General features: G+C 39.8%; 1 protein-coding gene across 1 annotated transcript in view; it reads left to right on the forward strand.

Annotated features, from left to right (window-relative positions):
- The first annotated feature begins 17,562 nt into the window (after positions 1-17,562).
- Positions 17,563-23,125, forward strand: part of CPPED1 (calcineurin like phosphoesterase domain containing 1) — a 39,575-nt gene continuing 34,012 nt past the window's right edge. Inside the window, exon 1 of the mRNA XM_040079479.2 lies at positions 17,563-17,661. Within this exon, the coding sequence (XP_039935413.1) occupies positions 17,598-17,661 (64 nt within the window). The 5' untranslated portion in view covers positions 17,563-17,597. The remainder of the gene's footprint in view (positions 17,662-23,125) is intronic.

A 23,125-nucleotide genomic window follows, 5' to 3' on the forward strand; every position in this document is an offset into this window, starting at 1 on the left:
CTCAGCCCGCCCCGCGCCGAGCGGGGTCGGGGGCAGCCGGGCTGGGCTGGCCCGGGCGAGCCGGGGGCAGCTCCGCGGCAGGAGAGCTCCTCTGCCGATAAGTAGAGCGCACCTTCTCCCGGGAACTCCTCTCCGAGCGCTCTCCGGAGACGCACTCACCTGCGAGGCAAAGGCAGGTGCCGCGGGCGGAGCGGCGCCCGTGGGGCCGCACCTCCGCTAAGGCCGGGCGGGAGCGGGCGCTGCCCTGGCCCCGGCGCGCCGAGCACAGGTACAGTGGTGCTCGCAGTGCGTGCTGCCGAGCAGGGCTTTGTCTGCTAAACATGAGCTGCTCCTGCACATCATTTATTTAAAAATCTCCTTAAAATGTCAGTCAGTTAGCTCCAGAGGACACGGCGAGGCAGCGGGTTTTTTGCGAGATACAGAATTGAAATAACTTCCCCCAAACAGAGACCTGACTCTGGGAAAGACTTTAGTGATTCGCTCTCCATCTCTGTTACTTAACTCTCTCATCTCTGTCGTTTGGTTCGGCGGTAACCTGTGCAAGTAGCAATAATATTATCCTGAATACTATGCTGCCACCAAATGTAGGAAATAAGCCCACTATGGCGTGATTTAACAGTGTGGGCTGGTGCTGAAAGCCGCTTCCCTTTTCCTCGGGGCACGTCTGAGTGCCTTGCCGTGGCCTCGCGGGCTGCCCTTGGCTCTGGGGCTGTGCTGGGGCTCTGCCATGCCAGGCTGCCCTCCCTCTGCCTCTCCCTCTGCATCCCTGGTGCTCTTCAGGAACTTGGGCCAAGTCCGTGTGGAGTTGTTACACGGTAAATAAACGGAAAGGTGAGGCAGAGGACAAAGCAGACGTTTGGAATCGGAGAGGGCTGCAGTTAGCTAATTGTGATCCTTTGCCTTCTCTTAAAAATAGACTCTGAGTACAGTGATGATTCCACTGAACAATTTGACAGTAAGCCTGGCATCTTTGTCCAGGAGGTAGGTTAGAAAGCCCCTTTATTTCTCAGCAGAGAAAAACAATCAGTCCTAGCCAAAAATCAGCCTTTCTGGGTTTTAATATTTAATTCTTAAAACCTCCACCTCATCAACATCCCCTTTCAAGTCTCCTCTGAAATCATATCATTCCTCCCTTGTGTATACTTCTCTCTGCTATTATTTATTATTTAACACTTTGTGATGCAGTTTGTGCTGAAAATACTGCACAAAATGAATCTTTCCCATGCTTATTATCGCATCTAGAGACATTTAAGGTCCAGTCTGTCAAGCACTTAAGATTATGCAAGTTCTCCTGTTGATTGGATGGCTAAAAAGCTGTTTAAATATTTTGGATGATTGGTGCTATACATGTGCAGAAATAATAATATCCAAAACAGATTTATTTTACGGGTTATTAATCCTGAGTAAATATGGTACAAGTTTCTTGTTTTGCTGAATTCCTAGGGTTTTCCTTAAGAATTCCCCTGCAAAACAGAAGCCTGAGGGATTTAGGCTAGAACCTGGCATCTGTGGGACTCAGGTCCATGAAATAAGAACATAACCCTAGGTGGCGTGTGCTTTGGAAAAGCAGCAGAGTTGTTCTAGACTGGAGCAAAAAACCTTTTTACTAGACCTGTGGCAGGGTGTTTTATTGGCTTCTTAGCATATAGTTCTAAGAACACTTGCATGACCAAAATATAAACGCATTAGTTACAATAATGGAAATAAAACCAGTTGAGAGAAATTAGTATTACATACAGTACTGAGGCATATCTTGGGTCATTGTGAGTTTTTATAAAGCTTTTCACAAAAAAAGTCAGTCAATAAATGTCTCATTTATTTCAGTTGTGCTTAACAAGTTGAAAAACATGGAAGATTTCCCAGTTTCGCACCATCATAATCCACTTTCCAAACTTCAAGAATTTCAAGACACTTCTCTTTTGACACTACTTTAAGGCAAGTAATAATTACCTACTTTTCTACAGATTTATCCTATAAGGAATGTTCTTTGCATCTGAAATAACTGAGAGGATGAATGTTTCAACCTGAACCTACAGAGTTCTCTTTACTCAAGTGCATATCCATTTAATTAAATGGATTTCTTATTGTAGGCACCAGCCATATATGAAATTCTCGTTATATTTTTCTTCTAATTTCTTTAACTTGTTTACATCAAGATGATGTAGATCAATGGCAGGGCTTGTGGTTCAACTTTAACCTAGAAAATAGGTACCTTTTCCAGTAAATTCAGTAGCAATGTATACTCATGTCACATGGAAGCTGCATGTACACTCATACTCTGTTTCTTGAATTCTGTGTAGAATTGTACATAGAACTGATTCTTGCAGGGTTTTTTATGAAAATATGAGAGTTTAAAAAAGAGTAAAATTAGGAAAGAAAGTCAGTGATTTAACATGAATGTTGAGGTGGTGGCAAATATGAAGAGTATAGAACAATTAGATAATATGGAGCAATTGCAAATATAATGTTCAAAATTCTGCATTTAATTTGTGTTGATAATAACAGTGTTGATGCAACCTTTGAGTATTTCCTTGGACTGATTATCTGACGGAGACAAGAGTCCTTTGCTGAGCACTGAGTCAATGGAGTTTTCTAGACAATCATTAATTCCCAAGAAATTCCCTATAGCTCAATTATTATTATCAACAGACATTCCAGAGCTGTGAATATCTGTCAAAAAAAGCAGATAGACAGACCTGATCTCAGGCAGTATTGATGTGAGAGATATTTTGTGATAAGAAATGTCATGTGGAAACTGGAATGAAGCAGTCAATGTCTATTTCCTTGCTTCATTTCATGCCGTGGTTGGGTGTCTGGATGTAGATACAAAATGTTTTGTGGCTGGAGAACAGAAGAGGTGATGACTCTTCTGTGCCAGGCCAAGTGGCAGCAGGTTTGCAATCACTGTCTTTAAAAGAACCGTTCAGTGGTGGAAGATCTCTGCTGGGCAGCAATAGGGAAGCTTGAGACCCAGACAAAGTGTCTTAGCAGACATGAGTTAAAGAACTCTTCCAAGAAAGAGTTCAAGAAGTGTGTTTTACCTAGCAGGCTACAAGTGACATAATGTTTATAGATACTGAAAAAAGTCGTATGATTCACAAACAGTGTAAACACCCTGAATCACACAAGACAGAAGTTTGTTTCGAACAGCTCTACATTCTTGAATTTGCATTTCTTGAGGCCCCATTTGCTCCTACCAAGTTCTGTCACTCCTCTATGAGCAGTGTCCTTCCTCCGTGGTATTAGTCTTGCTGGGTGATTAAAATGCATTTGGTTTTAGTTACATAGGAAACACTTCATAAGCCTTTGCTCTTTTAACCAATAACTGCAATCATTAGTGTATCAGTACAGTAATGTGTGAAATCCCAACCTGCATTGTGTTGACACCAAATACACTTCTGCTTTTATAAATAGTGAGCACACATCTTCTAACTAACCTTTCCCTTTTCATTAAAAAATATGCACATGCAGACAAGGACAGAAGCAGCTTATTCTTATAATTTCATGGATTCATAGCAATTTTAACAGGAACATCTCACAAACATTGAGAATTTCTTTGTTTTTGTCATCAGATCTCAAAAAATATACTCTGCACATAGCAAAGGTATCACCATCAAGAGATTTTAATGAGCCAAGAGGCGCTGCATGAATGAGAAACCATGAGAGACTTGGTTTTATGGCTTACTGAGGAGAACTATATAATTTATTGCATTCTATAATGTAGAAATTACCTTTATAGCCTAACATTTTTCTCTTCATTCTTCTTGTAAAACCTAAACTGTAATAATTTCATGGGTTGGGTTTTGAGGCAGGTAGTAACAGCAACCACATTTGGAGGGGACTTCACGAAATCCTGAGAGTTCTTGTAGCTTCAGCTTAATTCAAAGGAAATTCAGAAAAAATCAGATAAATGTGGAAGGTAAATAGAGTACTTGCAAATAAATATACAAGAGGAAATATATGCATAGTGCAAATGTCTTCATATACAGCAGTGGGAAAAAAGTGCCAACATGTCTAAAGCAGCTTCCAGCAGTGTAGCTGAAAAATGAGCTGTGCCCTCGGGTTTGCCTGTTGCACAGCTACTGCTCTGATCCCGAACAAGGGAAGCTGACAGCCAGTTTCTCTCTTTGGCAAAACCGATGTTACTTTTGAATTGTAGCAGTATTGCAAGTACCTGTGAACAAGGTACGCTCCTGCTTGTTATAAATTAGACTGACGTGGAATTTAGATCTGGAACAATTAGGGATTACTGCAGCTGACAAAGAAGGCTCTGCAGATCATTGCAAACTTGTGCCGACAAAATCTTTATCTTGTTAACAAAAAAAAAAAAAAAGGAATAAAAAGGGGGAAAAAAGGCTACACAAGATCAAAAAAATTGGAACTGCTTTTGTATCTTTCCAACTGAAAAGAAAACCACCTTTGTTCCCCTGAGTTCAAATTTTCAAGGCAGAAAGGAAGCCTTTCTAAACAGGCCTAAAATAACATTAAAAATTGTCAAGGTTAAAGTGAGTATCATAGGCTGTATACTGTGCCTGAGCATAGAGAAGTTGTGCTTAGATATAGAAGAGGACACATAGGAGAGAAAATTTTCTGATCCTCTGCTGTTTGACTCTGGCATATGTTAGACCAGCTGAGGAGCAGATCTAACCAATACCTCTTCTAAAACTCCTAAGCAACTGAGATAAAGAGGTAGACAAGTTTAGCCTAAAAAGTGCATTCTTTAGGCCTGAAACATCCATGGATGGAAGGCAGAACAAAAAGTCAAATCAAGGAGTCAGTTAAAGTCTGCAGTTTCAGCAATAGCAACCCTTAAGGGCTATAGAAGTAAACCTGAGAAGTGAACAACTTGCTCTTCACCAAAAGGTAAAGTTGCTGTATTACTTAACTAATAAATATTTTAGCCACCATATAGTTTGCATGTCTGCCAAAATGTTCCATCAAGCAAACAAAATCAAAAATTCTTACTGAAAATTAGATCTTTCTAGTGTGCTTCCTTGACAATAAACTTTAATGACGTCTCCCTGTATCGCTGTCACAACATGCCCATCAGGAGTTTGATGTATTTTGAGTCTTACATATAGTACTAATATATAGATGCAGGAGCTTTCAGATTTATGAATAAGAAAGTTTCTCTTGACAGTTCCATTTTTAAAGGATGCTAACTGTTAAAAAGATGCTCAGTATTTTAAAATGCTAAGTCACAAGACAGATTAAGTAAGTGGTACAAAGTAATAATGGTCAGAGTTCTGTGATACCTTTTTAATATCTATGACACAGTTATCAGTGTCAGGTGAAGCTGTCACCAGTTTTCAGGTGGCTGTCAGATTCACTTCTGTGACTGTGGGCCTGGCCAAGAGTGTCAGATGTGGCTGCCAAAGGTTAAACATCCACCAACCAACTTAGTATCGACTAAATTCAACAACGGTCTTCTCACTGATGTAAAATGGAAACTGCACTGCACTGAGTGATTTTGCTCAGGAGATGCTGAATAATCACAGCTTACATGAAACCACCAGATGTCTGAGTGGTCAGTACCTCTGAAAACCGGGTCACATATTTGAAAGCCCAATAATGAATTCAGAAATTAAATTTAGGCCCATATGTTGGAAAGCTGTTGACGTGCACAAATACACACACAGGTTCCAGACCGTGCTTTTAGGCAGATGGTAGCAACTGTCCCTTCTTGACTCCACTTGACAGCCAACTGTAAAGAGCAGTGCTAAAACTGGATCCAAAGGGATTTGCTTCTCTGTCCCTTAACATGATAGCCAGTAAGAGGAAATAATCTATCAACCAGGTATACTGACAGATGGGTCAAAAACCCAGGAAGATTTCAAGGTGGAAGAGTAAATGCCATCTCTTATGTTTTGTTTCTAGACAGCATTCTGATAACACTAACAGCATTCATCATTGGTATTTCTGTGCACAGAGCAACTCTGTTACACCTACATAAATGCAATATCTATTTAGAACATCTGTCTAGGTACTCTGTTATACTACCTTGAATGAAAAGACATCAATCTAATTTCCTTGCTCTTTGCATAAAACCAATATGAAATGAAAATTTAATGCTTAGAATAAATAATGTGCAGCAGAACATTTTTCATAATTTTTTTGTTTGTTTTATAGCATATATTTGCTTTGATTTTTTTTTTATTCTTGTGAAAGTGCAGTGATCCCACAGCTGGATAAATAATAGGACAAATAAAAAGATTTTAACTGCAATGTGAAATGCACATCAGGGAGTCTTAAGAAGTGCTGCAAAAAGATGCTGACAGTAGATTCTTTTGGTATCTTTTTGTTGTAGTGTTTACTTAAATCAGCAGATTATCTCTAACCTGCTAAATATAATCTAATGTTAATAACATATCTTGGATATCTGTTCCCTAATACATGCATTTTAGAGATTATTGCAGAGTACAATAAGGTTAAACACAGTTTTATCACAAAACACTGGTATCTGAGAGTACCCGTTCAGAATGGATTGTTTAATCTGTAATCAATATAGGCAAGTAAATCAGGAGTAAAATCTAAAGAAGCTGTAAAAGGAATATTTTGGTGAATTATGGAAATAATATATATAATGTATATAATATATATACACTTATAGTTACATATATGTGTGTGTGTGTGTGTGTGTCTACACAGACACATCTATAGGGCTAGTTGTAACAGAATACTTGGTAAGAGGACAACTCACAATTTGCTTGGGTGTGCATGGGAATTATTCTGTCATTCACTCCCCTACACCTGACAGAAAGCTGGCCTTGTAATTTCTATACACCTTGAACCCTTAAATAGGATTTTCCAGTTTAAAAAATCTCCCTGTGAATTTAGGGATTGATCTTCTTTAAAAAGAAAAAAATAACAAAATTTAAAAGGAAATTGCTCATAATTTCCATGCAAACAAAAGAGTTGATGTGAGTCTTGATAATATGATTAACAAAGAGATATTTTAGATGGCTGAACAATAGGATCACTTCCCTACATAAACAATGCAAGTTTTTGAACACATAAAATGACCATAAGTGAAAAAGAGAAGATCTCATAATGCCCAATTATCTCACTTGTTTCTATCATAATGTTTAGCTCAAGTTTAAAAAAAAAAAAAAAGGCACTAAAACACTTGCACAGCAAGATCAGAAATAGATCCTCCATGTAAGCGATGGAGGATCAACCTGGGTCCAGTTTTCAATGTTTTTGTCTCATTGTACAGGATGTTTTTAGTGTTAAGTCTGTTGACTATCAATAATTAATTATTGATAGCTATAAGCAAAGTCTTGACTCATTATTATTAACAGGAATATTAGCATTAAATTCAATTGAGTGAAGATTTCACTCTAAAGAACAAGATTTTATATGTTTATTCTCATTGAGATGTTCTTGATAGGACATAATATTCTATTTGTTTCAATGGGGTATCTTATAATGCTAGTATTCTTCATAATGAAAGCAAACCCAAAATCTAACATTAAAGGCTGCAGAAAAAAAAAAAAGATACAGGAAAAGTTAAAGACAAAAATACAAAATCCACAGTCTGATGCTCATTATGTGAGAAACATAGCAATATTTAAGGAAATAATATTTCCACATACAATACAGCTTTAAGCTCCAGCGCATCTGCTGTATGTTCCTGAAAATATGTTCAGCCAGCTCTCAGGTGTCTCTGTGCATCAATCCATGGAAGCCCAAGGGAGGCACGTTCTGCTGGCACAGGGATAAGGAGAGCTCTCTGGCACATACGTTCAGGGAAGCTGCCTGCACTGCTGGGGAAACCAAGAAAAATCAGCAGTGCATTCAACAACTCTTGCTTCCACCTCCCTGCCTCCATCCATCCTGTGCATTTTCTCTGTGCCCTGTGTAAGAGGATGAGGGCTCCTTCTCACTCCCTTCATGACCTTTCACTAACTGCAGCTGGAATTTTCTGGGACAAGAGAAGAGTCATCCCTATACCATGTGCAGATGCAATTTTCTTAGCAACTGACATACAGCTGTGGAGTTGATTCCCTGAGGAATCTCAGCTCCTTAAGAATAAAATGTAAAATCCCTTATTTTCACTTGCTTGTTCAATAATAATAACAGTAGCAACACCACCACCAACAAAGTCATTCCTGCTAGGACTCAAGGAGAAACTACTGATCCTTTACTGTGGTTACACTTAGAACTTGTAAAGGTGTTTTGATACCATGGTGATGAACACAGCATAAATGCCAAGATAGACGATGGATCCAGCTGGCACATCTCCCTCCTCCCCCACACATCATGGTGTTCACCACAACAAGTTTATGATTTTGTCCTAAAAATCTGTTGAATTCTGTTGGTCTTTATGAGTTTACTTGCAGAAATCACAAAATGCTCTCTTCACTTTGATTTAATCTAGACTGTATGAGAGGTGCATAATTTTCTTCAGAAATTACACCCATACAATTTATTCTCTTGAAAAAAAAAAAAAAAAAGCTCCTCTAAAACCCTAGCTGATAAATAAATGTGAATTCTCCTTCTTGGAAAAAAAAAAATATATACCTGTCTGCTCAGTCAGTTTAGGAGAGTTTCACCCAGGATGGTATTATTATATTTGTTCTTGTGAGATTTATTGTTCAGAGGCTCAAACAGAAAGTCCTCTAAGTTAACTTCCACCTTGTACTTTTTCTGTTTACATCGGATTTACTTAAGGATGAGGGGGCTTGATTTTTTTTTATCTAGAAGATGAAATAAATACTTGCTAGACTAGGTTATGTAAGAACCCAGAAATATTACAATTCTCTTTTCTTACAGGAAAAGTGTGAAAAATAATAGCAGTCTCATTGATTCACTAAATCTTTCTCAAGATATTTACTAACTCTAAGTTTTAAATAGTAAACACTACTATTTTAAATTTACAAGGAGGTAAGATAAAAGACTGGAAATTCTAGTACCAGCCTGCTTATAATATAATTATTTCTGGCTGACAGCAAGGTAACAGATGCTTCTTCAGGTCAGGGCTTCCCAACCTGTTCCTAGGCAAGCTTTGCACCCTTTTTCACACTAGCTGGACTTCAATTATTGTGCCACATCAAGGGCACGAACAGCCCATGTGCAGATCTCTCAATCCTTTAAAATACACAGTGGGAGGGTCCCTACTACAGTTTTAACAATACTGGCTTACAAAATTTCACCGGCACAGGAAAGAAATTTAGCCTTAAACAAATAGTTTGTTCAGTCCCCAAAAAAACTGTTGGAGAAACTGTTGGGCAAACAGAAGTTACTGTTATAGTTTGCTTGAAAATAAATATGTAAATCAACCTGGTTTTTAGTTAAGTTTGACCTTCTCTGGGGACAAATTAGTCTCAAAGGCTTTTAGAGAAGCAAATGGAATATTTACTTTCCCACCTGCCTGTTCCAGCAAGGAATGCAATGATCTCCATCTAGGTAAGCTTGGAAGTATATAATGAATGCTCCTTTGCTAGAAGTTCAACACTGGCAAATTCTCACTAGTTCAGAATCATTTAATACTTTTTGCAGAAATTATCATAGATAAGACTAAATTAGATTAGAATTCCTTGAGAACTGATGAGTTTAAAAGGACCTGTCATAAATATTGTAGTGAAGTGCAGCTTGTTGATACAGTATTACATCACATTTTGTACATCATATATGCATAGTAAGATCTTCACCTATTAAATCCAATTAATCAATCACAGTTTTTATATATTATATACATATTTTGTGTATATATACATTATATATGCATAAATTCAAGTTTTCCCCAAAGTCAGTTGCTCTGTTCCAAATGTCTGATTTTAAAATATTTTTCCATAGCTTGTCTTGGAGAATAAATGAAGTGCAGATTCAGATACATTATTATATTCTCCTTAGCATGCTGAGCTCTTAAGATGTTTAGAAATATTGTGGAACTGCAAAAAAGGCACAGTCAATTAATTCCTTCATTTGAATAATTAAACATTTTAAATACTCCCTCCACACCTTATGTTCAGCTCTAGATATATTATTAATAGTAGCTTGTACTGTGTGCTGCAGGAGACTGCTAGGCACATGATTCTTAGAACCTGGGGAGGAGAACATTTCCTGGCACTATGAATTTACCTACCCAATGACAACGTTGTCTTGTTCTAATTCAAACGTGTTTCACACCGCAGTAATTACTCCATATGAATGTTGTGCTTTTATTTTAATGAAAAATTCAGCACAGTTAATTGTTCCAAAAAAATTATTACGGTTGATGAATCCATCCAATTGCATTCAACAAAAATACTAATCACACTTCACTGTTTTTGAGCCGTTTCTGGTTTACCACTCATTCCAGTACCATGGTCTATAGAGTAAGTGCACAGGATAAGTTAATAACCGTGGGTTTGTGGACAGACTCTGTGTTTTCAGGATGTCATGGCTAGAGAGGGCTTGTTCCATCTCTGTGGTGAGGACATCCCTACAGGAAAACATCCTCCAGTGTCCCTACTTGGTGGATTGGCATTGTGCCATTTGCTCACTCTCAGGCCCACTCTGGGACAGTGTACAATGTCCACCACGCTTTTTGAATGAGCCTGACTATGCTTCATAGCAGGAAGGTCTTAGTTCCATCTGATTTTAAAGCTAGAGTGTCTGAAGCAGAAATGGGTGGCACAGTTCATTTTGCAAGGAAACTGGGTTTATTAGCCACAGAGTACATTTGGAAGGGTTGGATGTAGCATCTTCTCATTTGTAGCCTAGTGTTGTACACAGCCTTCTGCAATTCCTTGCTGTTTACTCCTGCAACCAATTGGTGAACATCAAAATGATCTTTAAGGGTTCCAAGTCATCTGTGGAAGAGTCACTTGAGTTAATTTCTATCTTTTGCCTGATGTGCAGGGGACATGTCTTTATTGTGATCATCCTTCAGCAAACGTAGGAATGGATCAATAAGACCAAGCAATATTTCCATAAATAAAATTTTACTTCTCACTTGTTTCAAAACCAGTAGAAATTCAAAGAGTGGGAAAGCCACTCTTCTCGTGTCAATTAGTCTGGATTTTTATGCTTGGATGTTGGAGTCTGTTACATTTGTAACAGAGATTTGAAAAATACTGGAGCGTTAAAACTTTGAAAGCACACTCTGGGAATACAGACAGTGTTTGCTGTCATTGACTTAGTTGTTATGATAAGTACAGCTGGAAGGAGTCTGAAAAAAATCATTGCAAACACGGGGAAGAAGGCTGGTAGTTGAAGTGAAGGGTAGTACAAAACAGGTGGATTACGTTTGCCTTGTAGGGCATGCAGTCTTTTCCTCGTCTATTATCAATTTTAGAAGTAGAAGCTTTGCAGTGAATGCTCTGTCTTCACTCATAAATCAGCCTCTGTGTGCCTCTATCTGTGTCCAAATTTTTTGTTATCTCTTTTTACCCAAGGCCTGTAAAACACCTACAGATTTTTAGACCAGGAATCTGAGGGAAGTGGAAAATGTAATTTATTGCTGAGGTAATACTGTTGAAAAATGGATCTTTCTGGGTGTCTAATACAATCATTAATGGGAAAAGAAAGGTCCTTGAAATTCAAAGAAACAAAAGTTCTAGACACAGCTAAAAAGAGAGTCCATACTGAAAGCTAAAAAAAAGGAAATACTATTTAATTTTCAAATCACATTTCCTACAAATTAAAATAAGAGGTTTGTAATAGTGATAATTACCTATTCAGCATCCTTCATCAGTCTCTGAACTAATTTTCTTCAGTCATTACTTGAGTGAAAAAAAAAAAAAAAAAACCTTAAATGGGTCATTTATGGTTAAATTAATCTGTGTTTTTCCCAGAGTACCTCCTTTGTTCACCTCCAGCTTTAATTACTGAAAAACATTTTGTTTTATAGAAATCTGTGGCAAAATAGATGCATCCTTCATAGTCATACTATTTCAGGAAGTTCAGTGACTGCTATATTAGTGACATCACAGATGGTAAAGTCAGTTTTAAGATCTACTTCACATGCAAAACCTGGCACACAATATGAGTGAATACTAATGTGTAGAAGAGTCCTGTGAAGAGTTTGGAGAACATAAATCATTCTGCAAAGCAGCAAAGATTCTCTGAACCACTGATGCAATTTATTAGGCTGTATTTTGAGGGGAAAGTAGTGGCAGAATGGGACTCAGGAATGCCAATGAACAAGAGGATTTATTTGCCTGATTGATGTACAACTACCTTTTCCACTTCAGAAAAACTAAGTGGAACTTTGTCCACTTAGAGGACATTTCTGTGGTGTGAAACTTCACTCTGTAGCAGAAGCTGCAGCTTTGCAAAGTGGTATGACAATGGGTTCTGTTTCACAGGGGTTTTTTGCAGTCACTCTTTTTTCTTCTGAGTCATGTGATGTCACTGTTTCTTTATATCCAGTTTGTTAAATCCTGTCAGATGGCGATGTACATGTGCTTCTGAGAAATATATTTGGCTAAAATTTAGGTGAACAAAGAAAATTCCCCTTTTCTGAAAGAGGATGAAATCTCTTTATAGAAGGAAAGAAAAAGGAGGTATCAGTTTTTTTCAAAACACCCAAATTGCTTGTACATCACCTGTAATGCAAAAATGAGTTTTTCCAGTCTAAAAAGAAAAAAATTATGCTTTGAGCAAGGAAACAAAGAGATTCATCCAGTACATTTGCAACACATTTTGGATTAACCAGTGTAACAGGAAAAGACCAATGCCCTTGTTGTATGCCTAGTTGAAAAGTATCAACGTGCTGTGATTGTTTATTGAATTCTGATATTTGAAAGATCGCTGCTTTTTTTTTTTTGGGGGGGGGAGGGGAAGAAAATGGCAACTGTGGCCAATGATAATCAGGGGTTTTATTTTTTTCTAATAAAATTTCATCAACAAAGAAGGAGAAAGGAATCTCAAGAGTCATTCATACAGATCCACAAACTAAGTACTAATTTTTCTTCCAGTTTTGTTTTGGTTGTACATTAATGGAAAATATATTTGTTTAAAGTAAGGAAAGTCCAAAAAGTCCAAATGCCAGACCAAGTTGTGACATAAAAGGTTTTTTAGGTTTTTTACTTAGACCAAGTCAAACAGTATATACTTGAAACCTGTAGTACTCTAAAAACACACAGATATGTATGTGGATATATCTAATAAATAGTTTATTCAAATCCATTTATATTCCTAATTCCCTTCCATTTGTGACTGGAGAGGTCTTGATGAGCAGCAGGAATCACAAACCTTAGATGGTGGGCAACTGCTGCCCAATTCCGACAGCAAAAATTCTGGATGAACAGTTAAGTCAGAAAGTTCTTAGACCGTTCAGGATGAGGCAGCAATCAATCACAAATATTCTGCATAATTTTGGAAATGGATACTTCAGTTAAAACCCTGATTTTTTTTTTTTTTTTTTTTCACTAGCCCTGCTGGACTCCCGTGCAATTTTTCTCTGTCTAGCAGTTTCAGTACAAACTCATGACCCAAATATCCATGACTTTTCAGGAGTAGACACTGAATGTGTCAGAGATATGCACCAGATCAAATAATTCTTCCCAGTCTGGCTCTCTCATTCACTGGAGTCTTTATTAGTCACGACTTTCAAATTTGCTGGTAGTCCGGGTCTCAATCACTCAACGAAAGGTGCAAGTTCTCAGTGTACCTGAAAATGAAATCTCAGGACAGGGAATTCTAAAATCAGAGGCATCCTGAACAAAGTAAAACTCTTGAATATTTGGGAGCACAGAAAATTGACATCTTAAAAAATGAGCAGTGGCTCTAGATAGAACCTGTATCTGTGTCAGAAATTGGAATTCAGTGTGCAAAACAAATTGAGTTAAATAATGTGTTTAACTCATTACATCAACTTTTATATCTCTCATAGTTACAGTGATTCAAGGAATATATTACAGGTTTCTTGAACAAATGGAGCCTGCCCACACTAAATGAGTCAGATAAAAATCAATTACATTGTGGATTTTTAGCTGTGGAAATAATCAATGTCATCATTGTTCCCTTCCTAGCAACAAAATATTGGTCCTGGTCAACCAATCCTTTTAAGCTGGTTTGTGCAAAACATTTTTAATATTTTTGATATTATTCTGTGGGCCCTTTGAAAATTGAAGGCCATTTGGTATCAAGGCCAAATATTTAACAGAGCCTTTTTTTTAACATCACTGGCACTCATTGCTAGCAGTAATTCATTTTTAGTATAGTAATTCATTTTTGTTTGTATTGAACATCAGATCTTATGTTTTATCACATTCTGTAATGTTTTAGGTTCAGATTGCTAAATTTACTTGTAATGGTGTAGCCGTCCTGGAGTCTCACTCTCAGCAATGCAGCAGGACATAGGAGTGTACTTGCAAGAGTTACTACTGTAGGTTTTCAGAACTTACTGATTTCTATGCATTAGCTGTTCTTGGGGAAGAAGAAGAGCTGTATCCTGTGCCAAGCCTTCCAAAATGTTGCATCTGCTATGAATGCTGTCCTGTTCAAGGACTTACAGGGTGAAGAGATTCTTTAAAAACAGACAATACATTTTATGCACTATTTCTTTTTAGTGTGAGTAAATCCATATTCTTTTCTTTCTAAACAAATACAATTATGTGTGATCCTTTTTCTATCATCAGGTTTTATCAATTTCCATTATTTTCTCTAACTTATCCCTCAAGGAGTCATATGTATCAGCAGGCACTGAAAACAGATGTTGATACTGCTGTGTGTGTTGTTTACACCTCCAACTTTCATTGGATTCCCTGAATTCCAGATGGCACATAGTCATTCTATTCTATATATATAAGATTAAAATGGTTTCGTTTCAAATTTGCATATCTGTCTCTGCTTCATAATTTTAATTCCAATGTCTAAACCAACCTTGTTATGTCCTTTTTACCTTTTGTACTCTTCCAGTTTTGTTTGTCATCTTGTCATTTGCTGAGATTATAAAATAGATTCCCCTTTTCAAGCACTGCCGTGGCTATTTTGCTCTTTATTTTAATTTCTCAATAGAGATAGTAAATTTTAGAATCATTTACTTGTTTTACTAGTATTTTATCTAGGTCTCTCATGGTGCATACAGTCTTACTTTGAACTGCAGTAAAAAATAAGGTAGCATGTCTGTTACTGGACTTTTCAGAACTTCCGAAACTGTAAGTGTTGGCAGCATAATCTAAAGCACACTCGAGTAAATCTTACAAGATCTGGACTCCACAGATCTGCACTCTTCTATTCACACTCCTTACTAAGCTAAACCTTATATAAGAATGTTATTTTCAATGCCTACATTTCCCACTTTTATTCTCTTATTTTCAATATACTGCATGCCCTCCCTGAATGGTACATTTCCCTCTGTATGTTCACACTAACTTTATAAGATTAGTAAAACTCTCAATTTATCCTCTAAAAATAAGAGACACGTGCTACTGTAAATTATTTATTCAGTGCCATTATATTCATGACACTTTAAATCACAAATCAAGTCCTATAACAAAATTCTGATGCTTTATCTAGGCCCAATCTGGAATGAGTCCATGAAAATCTATAATTAAACCAACATAGATCAGTAGTAACTTTAAACGACTTAGTCATAGTAAAATGAGTTTAGCTGTATAACATTTGGTCCATGAGCTTGGCTTCAAAAATGCATACTTCAAATTTGGCAGAGTAAAGGAAGCAGGAGAGAGCTGAAATCCCCCTCCTGCAAACACAGTCCTGATTCTCAATTCTCACGTTTATAAGCAAAAGTTCCTTTATTTCTGCAGATGAAAACACTTCTGCACTCAGGCTGTAAAATCACAAGAAAGTGTGTTTAAATTACAAAATTAAAATTTCTCGTGGCCTCCTCATTACCGCAAGTAATGCCCAAGGTGATCTAAGATCAAAGGATTCCATTTGAAGAGGAGGAAATGCAGGCAGGCTGCACACTCCCCATAATCATCACCTACAAAGAGCTGAGCATCCTGAGGCTCACCCATGACCCATCCTGCAAAGACATCAAATACAGTAACAACAGAAGAATTTTGTAGAGGAAAGCACTCTATACACGTCTAGAAAAAAAAGAGCTGTGAAATTACTTAGATGAATCTAGAAGATCTTACAGTCCCCATCTCTGCCAGGTCTGATTCAATCTTTCAGACATGCATAACTTGACAAGAAACGTGGTTGCCTTTAGCAACACACCCAGGTTAAGACAAAGGTAATTCAGGTGCTGATCACAATCTCGTGTCCTTGTGCTCCAGAACCACACTATACTGCTTTGCCAAAATAACCTACATTTTTTGGCCCGATCTTGATGTTATTTCACTTCCAGAATTAATCCTGAGTTTAGCTGAAGTCATGCAGCAGTCATATATTCTGGTTTATAGCTGCTCAGCCCTATTAAGCAGATGAGAAGAAAATGGAAAAGAAACACAAGAGGTAAAAAATTTCTTTGCATGACTGAGCCAACTGCTCTTATAATAGCATGAGCAGTTCTACCACGAGACTGCGATCACGTCTTCCTATGATGGTATTGGGATATTTAGATAGGTTGCACCTGAGACTTTAAAATGCACTTTAGTTTTTATTTGCTTAATATACCACATGCTGCCTCATAAAGAGGGGAATTGATAAAAACTACTTAATAAAAAAGACTTCCCCTAGCGCTTTCCATCTAATGATCATCAAGTTTACAAGTAAAGTGAAGAAGCTGTTTTAACTTGTGGATAATACCCACATTTTACAGACGGAAAAGCCATCTAGCCATAGGAATGCCTTTTAGCTGACAACATTAACCTTACGTAGCACGTTGCTGCAGATTTCACACGATGAAGAGAGGCACTCACAACTCTGCATGTTACACCATGCAGAATAATGGGGTTCCAGCTGTTCAACTGGGAAACTGCAACCGTATTGTTCCTGTATGGCTGGGTTAAAAAGGGATTCCAGGTCAGAAGAGGTGAAGAAAACATTGCCTTGTAAGGGTCACCCATATATTTCAGTCATCACCTCACCGTGTAGCTTGGTTCTGACAGAAACAGGAATTGTTCAGAACAGAAACTGCACGAACATGGCCTGTGCCCGCCGCAGTGCCCACAGCCATGGGCAGGGCAGGGCAGGCCGAGCTGCGGCACTGACAGCAGGCAGACACTGGGCCTTTGCTCTTTCTGCATAACTTTTCTTTTTCACAGAGTAGTTGCTGGTGATACCTAAACTCGGGAGCAAGTTTAAACACCGAGGAAACCTGACGAGAGGAACAACCCACGAAGGAACAAAGGAAGGCTGCCAGTGCTTTTAGACACGGGGTTACTTCGATTCGCAGGTTAGGAACAAATTGAAAATGATGTAATCTATTACTTCATTATAATTCACTGGAAAGCCAGCGCATCTTCGGGGCAGGTTCAACCCAAAGCCATCCCCCGCACATGGCGGTGCCAGAAGCCGCCCCACAGCACCGCCCGCTCCCAGGGCTATCCCAGGGCTCACCCCAGAGCCGCCCGACCCCCGCTGCCCGCGGCCCCCTCACACCAGTCGTGAGGGCCTCCAGCGCGGCCGTCAGGCCCGGGCCCGCGGGGCCTCCCGGGGCCTCCCGCCCGCGCCAGGCGCCGCCCCCGGCGGAGGCGGTGCCGCCCCCTCGGCGGCCGGGCCCGGCGGTGGCAGCGGCCGCGCGGGCCGGGGCGATGGCGGCGGCGGGGAGCGCGTTCCTGAGAGCCCGCGGCAGGACTCTGACCGCCTTCCGCCCAGGTACGGGGAGCGCCGGCCGAGCCGCGCCATCGCCTGCGGGCTCTTCCCCGCCGCGCTGCCGGGCGGGAGGGGCGTGCGGAGGGAGGCCCCGGGCTTCCCCGGCAGCGGCGGCGGCGGGAGGAGCCGCCGCTGGGGAGCGGGAGGCGTGGAGCGCCGGGGCCTGGGCCTTCTGCCGGCGAGCCCGTGGCGGGGAGCGGGGCTCAGGGGGGGCGCCGGGCGGCCGCAGCGCGGGACGGACGCGGAGCTGCGGCCGCCCCGCTGCCCCCCTGCCCCCGCTGTGCCGGGGCGTGCCCGGAGCCGTACAAATTTGTCCCCACGCTCCGGCTCCCGTCGAGATGCCAGCGCCAGATTAGTTTTAAAATGCTTGTCCGTGTTGCTGAACCGGGTCTCCACAGTCAATGAAACTGTTGGTGCCAGCACTGCGCTGTCCTGGTTTTGTACCTGTAGGGGTGACCTAGCAGGTTACCGCTGGGTCACTGTTCATGGTGCTCAAACGAAAAGCAGCCGTAGGGTGATTCACAGCTTGGTAAGATGCTGCTTTCCCTGGGATGCTCAGCCTCGCTCGGGGTGCGGATCAGTAGCGCAGGTGCTCCCCTGGCCCTCCCCACTGTGCAGAAGCAGCACTGCGAGTCCTGGGCTGCAGCCAGCCGAGGCAGACGTGCTTCCACACCTGCCGGCTGGACGAGCCAAAGGTGGCAGCCGCCTGTTACTGCTGGTTCTTGCTTGTGGCTGGACACAGAGGAGCACATTGAACGTTACCTGTTTGCGAAATTCTCCCAAGGATGGAGGTTCTACAGTGTGCTGGGGGTTTTCAGGGACACAGCTGTGTTGAGAAGTCATTTTCCGTGGCCACACATAGAAGGTCTTCTGTTTCTCTGTATTTATGAATTTCAAATTGTATTGGTTTGGTGAGATCAGCAAGGCTGTTCCATCCCAGCAATTTTGTGGTCTTTTCTTGGGTTGCACTGGAAATATTTGGCTTTGCTTGTTGCCAAATAAAGAAAAATCACCAACTCAGAGCATGTGAAGTATATGTATACAGCCATTCTGGCAACCTATTAATTACAGATGGTCTGGTTGGTTTGGAACAGAATGCCTAACATTTGCTGAGGGGACAGATGGCAGACAAGCCATCTAGTTAAATCAACTGTATAGTGAAATTTTGACGAAAGAGTGTTCAACAGCAGTGTAAAAAAATCTGAATAAAAGCTGTATCTAACTCCTCCTTGAAAATTTCCTTAAACATGGGAGAAAATATCATTTGGGAATCTGTTTTCCAGGTGTGCTTCTTTCTCCTGAAATGTCCTTGTTTCGCATTCTTTCAATATTAGTTAGGATTTTTCTCACCAGCTGGTTGTTTTCAATCTTGTTCAGATTTGTTAGCTACCATCTTCAGGTGCAATATTTTTTGTAAATAATTTACTTGGGTCTTTCTTAAGAGGCTAAAGTTCAACACAACGTTTTAGTAACTAAATGATAGGGGGAAAAAAGAGAACCAATGGCTGTTAAAACTGAGGCAAATTTCCATGCAGTTTAAGAGGAAAATCCGTTATCTCTCTCTTGTTCTTTTCTCAGTCTTAAAGTTTCACTCCTCTTAAACGTGTATCCGCATAAAGCATGTACTGCCACTGCTATGGCTTGGCACACAGTTCCCTTTTAAAATTTGAAAGCCACAATTGAGAGCTTAATTTCCGGTTTTTTCTTACTACCCTTTCTGCAAAGTCTCTCTTCCTTACTGGTAATTTCTTCTGCTTTTACATAATGTGGAGGTTATACGTGTAACCTGCTCTAATCTGCCCTTGGTGTGGGACATGTGAAAGAGGAATTTGAGGTGAGGGATTGAAATTATCCATATAATCAATGAGGCACAGTAGTAAACAGTGTATAAATACACTACCTTATTGGCAAGAGACCTTTGTATGGTTTGGCTTTACTTTCTAAAATAAATTATCTCTTTTCTACCCATGTGAAATTTTGCTTCAGCTGTCTGCTCCTTCTATTAGTATTTGAGTGAAGAAACAAGACCATATGTTTGGGTAAGTGCTGTCTTCACCAATTCTCTCCAGAAGTTGGGATTATTTTGCTTTGGTGGTTTTCTTTTGTTTGGTTGGTAGGTTTTGTTGTTGTTGTTGTTGTTTGTTTGTTTTTTTGAGGTTTTTTTTTGCTCCCAAGTATGTCAGTAGCATGGTGTGCAAAGAATTTCTGTGAAAAGTGGTCGAACACTTTTTTCAAGTAACTGACCAAGTGCTAGTCCTGTCAGTTTAACTGGTTGAGAAGTGTCTGCTTGGATCTGTCTCTTGCTTGTTTTAGTTGATGGCTCCAAAGCCTTCATGTGGAACAGGCAAATAACCAGTATTGCATCCTCACACTCTCAGTTTCTCAGTTCCATATGTGATTTTGTGTTCCCCTGTCATGCCTCCCTTATCAGTCTTTTACATACTGTCAAAGTTTATTCAATGACTTCTCATATTTTCATTTTGCTCTGTTCTCTATTCCTTTCCAATCTCTGATTTTTTGCCATTTTGGAATGCTGATGTGACTTCTTGGTAGCACTTGGTAAAACTCCTAGGAAGTTGGTGGTGTTTTTCCCATGTGCGCTATGCTGCACTTTTTTGCATGAAGTTTGTCCTTTTTTAAGAGTCACTGCATAGGAAGTCTCTCCTCAGCTCTTCACAACCAGGCCTGATTCTCATGCTGCCAAATGGTTTAATTTTAGCAAATTCCACTTCCTCGCTGTTCAGTTGCTGTGACAGATTGTTTTGAGTTTGTTGAGCAGTGTGCCGGTCTCAGTGCAGATCCAGGTGGGATCTAGGTGTCTTGTCCACTTCTGTTTTTCTTACCAGTTTTCTATGCATGCAAGGGCTTCGTTTCATATTTCCAGATAGCTTGGCTCCCGTAAGAGTCTTTGGTGAGTAACTGTTAGATGCCTCTTGGAGATGGGATCAGGTGGATCTCCCTTGTCCCTGTAGAAGTTGTTGATTACTCTTTCTGAGGAATCGTTAAACACAGGAGCTACTGTCTTGGTTAGCGATTCCTTCACTTGTCTGTGCAGATGCCACTTTTGCAGTCAGCTGTTACCAGATTGCTCAGGAAACCCCTTTAGATGTAGATGTAATAGTGGCTACTTCCCCATTCCTTTGGTGCAAGGGCAGGTTGAAAGATAACTCCCCAGAAGTTGTCTGGTTTTCACTTTTGGAAAGGTCTGTGGATGTCACCTAATCTGAGTTGTTTGTTAGTGCCTATGTCTATTTGTTGAATCATACCAATACTGGTACTTCGATTTGAGACAGATCTGATGTACTGTCAGGAGGAATTATCACATTAGATCTTTACAAGTTCCCTCACAATACAAGTGGATACAAAAATGTTCCTTGTTTTTCTTCTTTTCAGCCTTTATTTTCGGGTGCATCTTGAATGTCTGGAACATCTGTTAACCGTAGTGATTGTCTGGCAGGCTACCTGCTCCTAATTCCCCTGCAAAGTCCTTTATTAGTTCTCATATTTACGCTGTTCTTCATTTTTTTTTAGCTTGATTTCTTGGACTTTAGTACCTAACCTTCCCAGTGTACAAAATCCTTCCTGTTTCGTTGTTGTTTTTTTTAAATTATTATTATTATTTGAATGCTTTAGCTTTCAAAGGACACTGTCCAGCTCTTACTAGCCTCCTTATGGCTGTTACTTAAGTAGTTTAGACAGTCTGGATTCTTTTTGGTCTTTCTGAAGTCCTCAGTAAATGCTGTACATATGGTCTGAGCCTCTGGGATAGTGTCTTTGAATAGTTTCCATGCTGCCTTCAAGGATTTTTGCACTTTTTAAAAGCATCATAATTATATATAATTCGCCTTCCTTTGAAATGAAATACAACCGCAGTTGATTTCTTGCTTTCAGAAGAGTGTTGGATCTTGGCACATTATGATTACTGTTCTAGAGCTCTTCTGCAGTAATATTTTTGAGCACTGATCAGAACTGCTTCCCAGCTTGCATATTCCATTCCCAGTACTGTCTCCAACTCTCATATGAATTAGGGAAATTTTTATGTGGGTTTTGAGAAACTTTCTGTGACTTCACCTTGTCATTATGCAAGCCACCCCCCTTCACACCTACAGTTCTGGGCTGTAAAGTTTTTGTAATGAGTTTACATGTTAAATTTGGGAGTGGGCATAAGGCATGACTAGAATTTAGCTTCTGTAGCCCTCAGTGCAAATAAACTGTATCTGAGGGGGCATTTCTTACCTTGATCGTTATCTAAGAAGTTTAAGAGTATGTCTTTTGCTAACAGTAGGACTCTCATTTATTTGAGAAACCATATTCTGCCATTTAGTGTTTCTAGTGACATTATTTTTGTAGTACATAATCTCTAGAATAATTACTCTTTAAAAGGTATTATTTTCTCTCTGAAAATGTATTTTAATAGTTGTTTTGAAGGGGGTTTTTTCCCCCCGGTACTTAAAATTGCATAATTCATGATGGGTTGCCTTGGTCATTCAGCAGAATCTTCAGTTGTCATATCTTTGGTAGACTCCGAAGTACACATGGATAAAAAACAGCTGAAAGACATGCACATTTCTTTAGACTGAAATCTTTTGTATCCTTTATCCATTTTCAAGCTATTTCAAGACTGAGAGTAATGGAAACAAACTGTTGCTGTTTATGTTGTCTATGATGTATACACACTGACTTCACTTAAGAGATTTCATTTTCCTTCCTGCATAGAGCTTCTTTGGAAAACCAAGGTTGTGCTTTCTTTTCAGTTTTACTCAGAAAAAGTCACTGGCATACTTTGTAGGCAGAGACAACTCAGGGCAGGGAACCATGTTCCTCTTCCTGCTGTGCTCTGATTTTCAGAGAAGTGGTATTGATTCTCCTGTCAAACCCAACGTGGCAATGAGGGCATTTTTGTATTTCTTACTGCCCAGGCAATGGAGATGTGTCCATAGTGTCTAAAGAGAGATTATGGACAGGAGTAACTTTCCATAAATAATTTCTTTCCATTAAATTCTGCAGAGTGTAGAGGAAGAAGAATGCCAATATATTGTTGAACCCAACCAATGTACTTGTAAAAAATCCCACCAGGGAAATACTGGAAACCCCGCCAATACTACGTGCCTGTCAGAGACCAGTGGTTTCTGTGAGCATTCTCGATAGACGTGTTTGTGATCCTTGGAGGTAGGGAAAGAAAAGAGGCGAAACTAGGAAAAGCAAAAGGGGAAGAAATGAAGGCGCAAGCAAGAGATTAGCTTATTGTCCTTTAGTAGTTGGGAGATTCAGCTGAAATCCCACCTAAGTCCTTGAAGTGTCTTTTTGCCTGTGATCACAATACATGGGTGAGGTTTTCTCTGGTGAGTTGCTGCTGATTTCTTCGGTCCTTCACAGAATTAATCCTCAGGTAAAATTAGAAGCTGGCACCGTTTTTCAGCCAATGCTGCTAAAAATACATTGCATTGATCCTCTATCTGTACTTTGG

This window comes from Hirundo rustica, chromosome 15 (genome assembly GCF_015227805.2).
Source record: "Hirundo rustica isolate bHirRus1 chromosome 15, bHirRus1.pri.v3, whole genome shotgun sequence".
Lineage (NCBI taxonomy): Eukaryota > Metazoa > Chordata > Aves > Passeriformes > Hirundinidae > Hirundo > Hirundo rustica.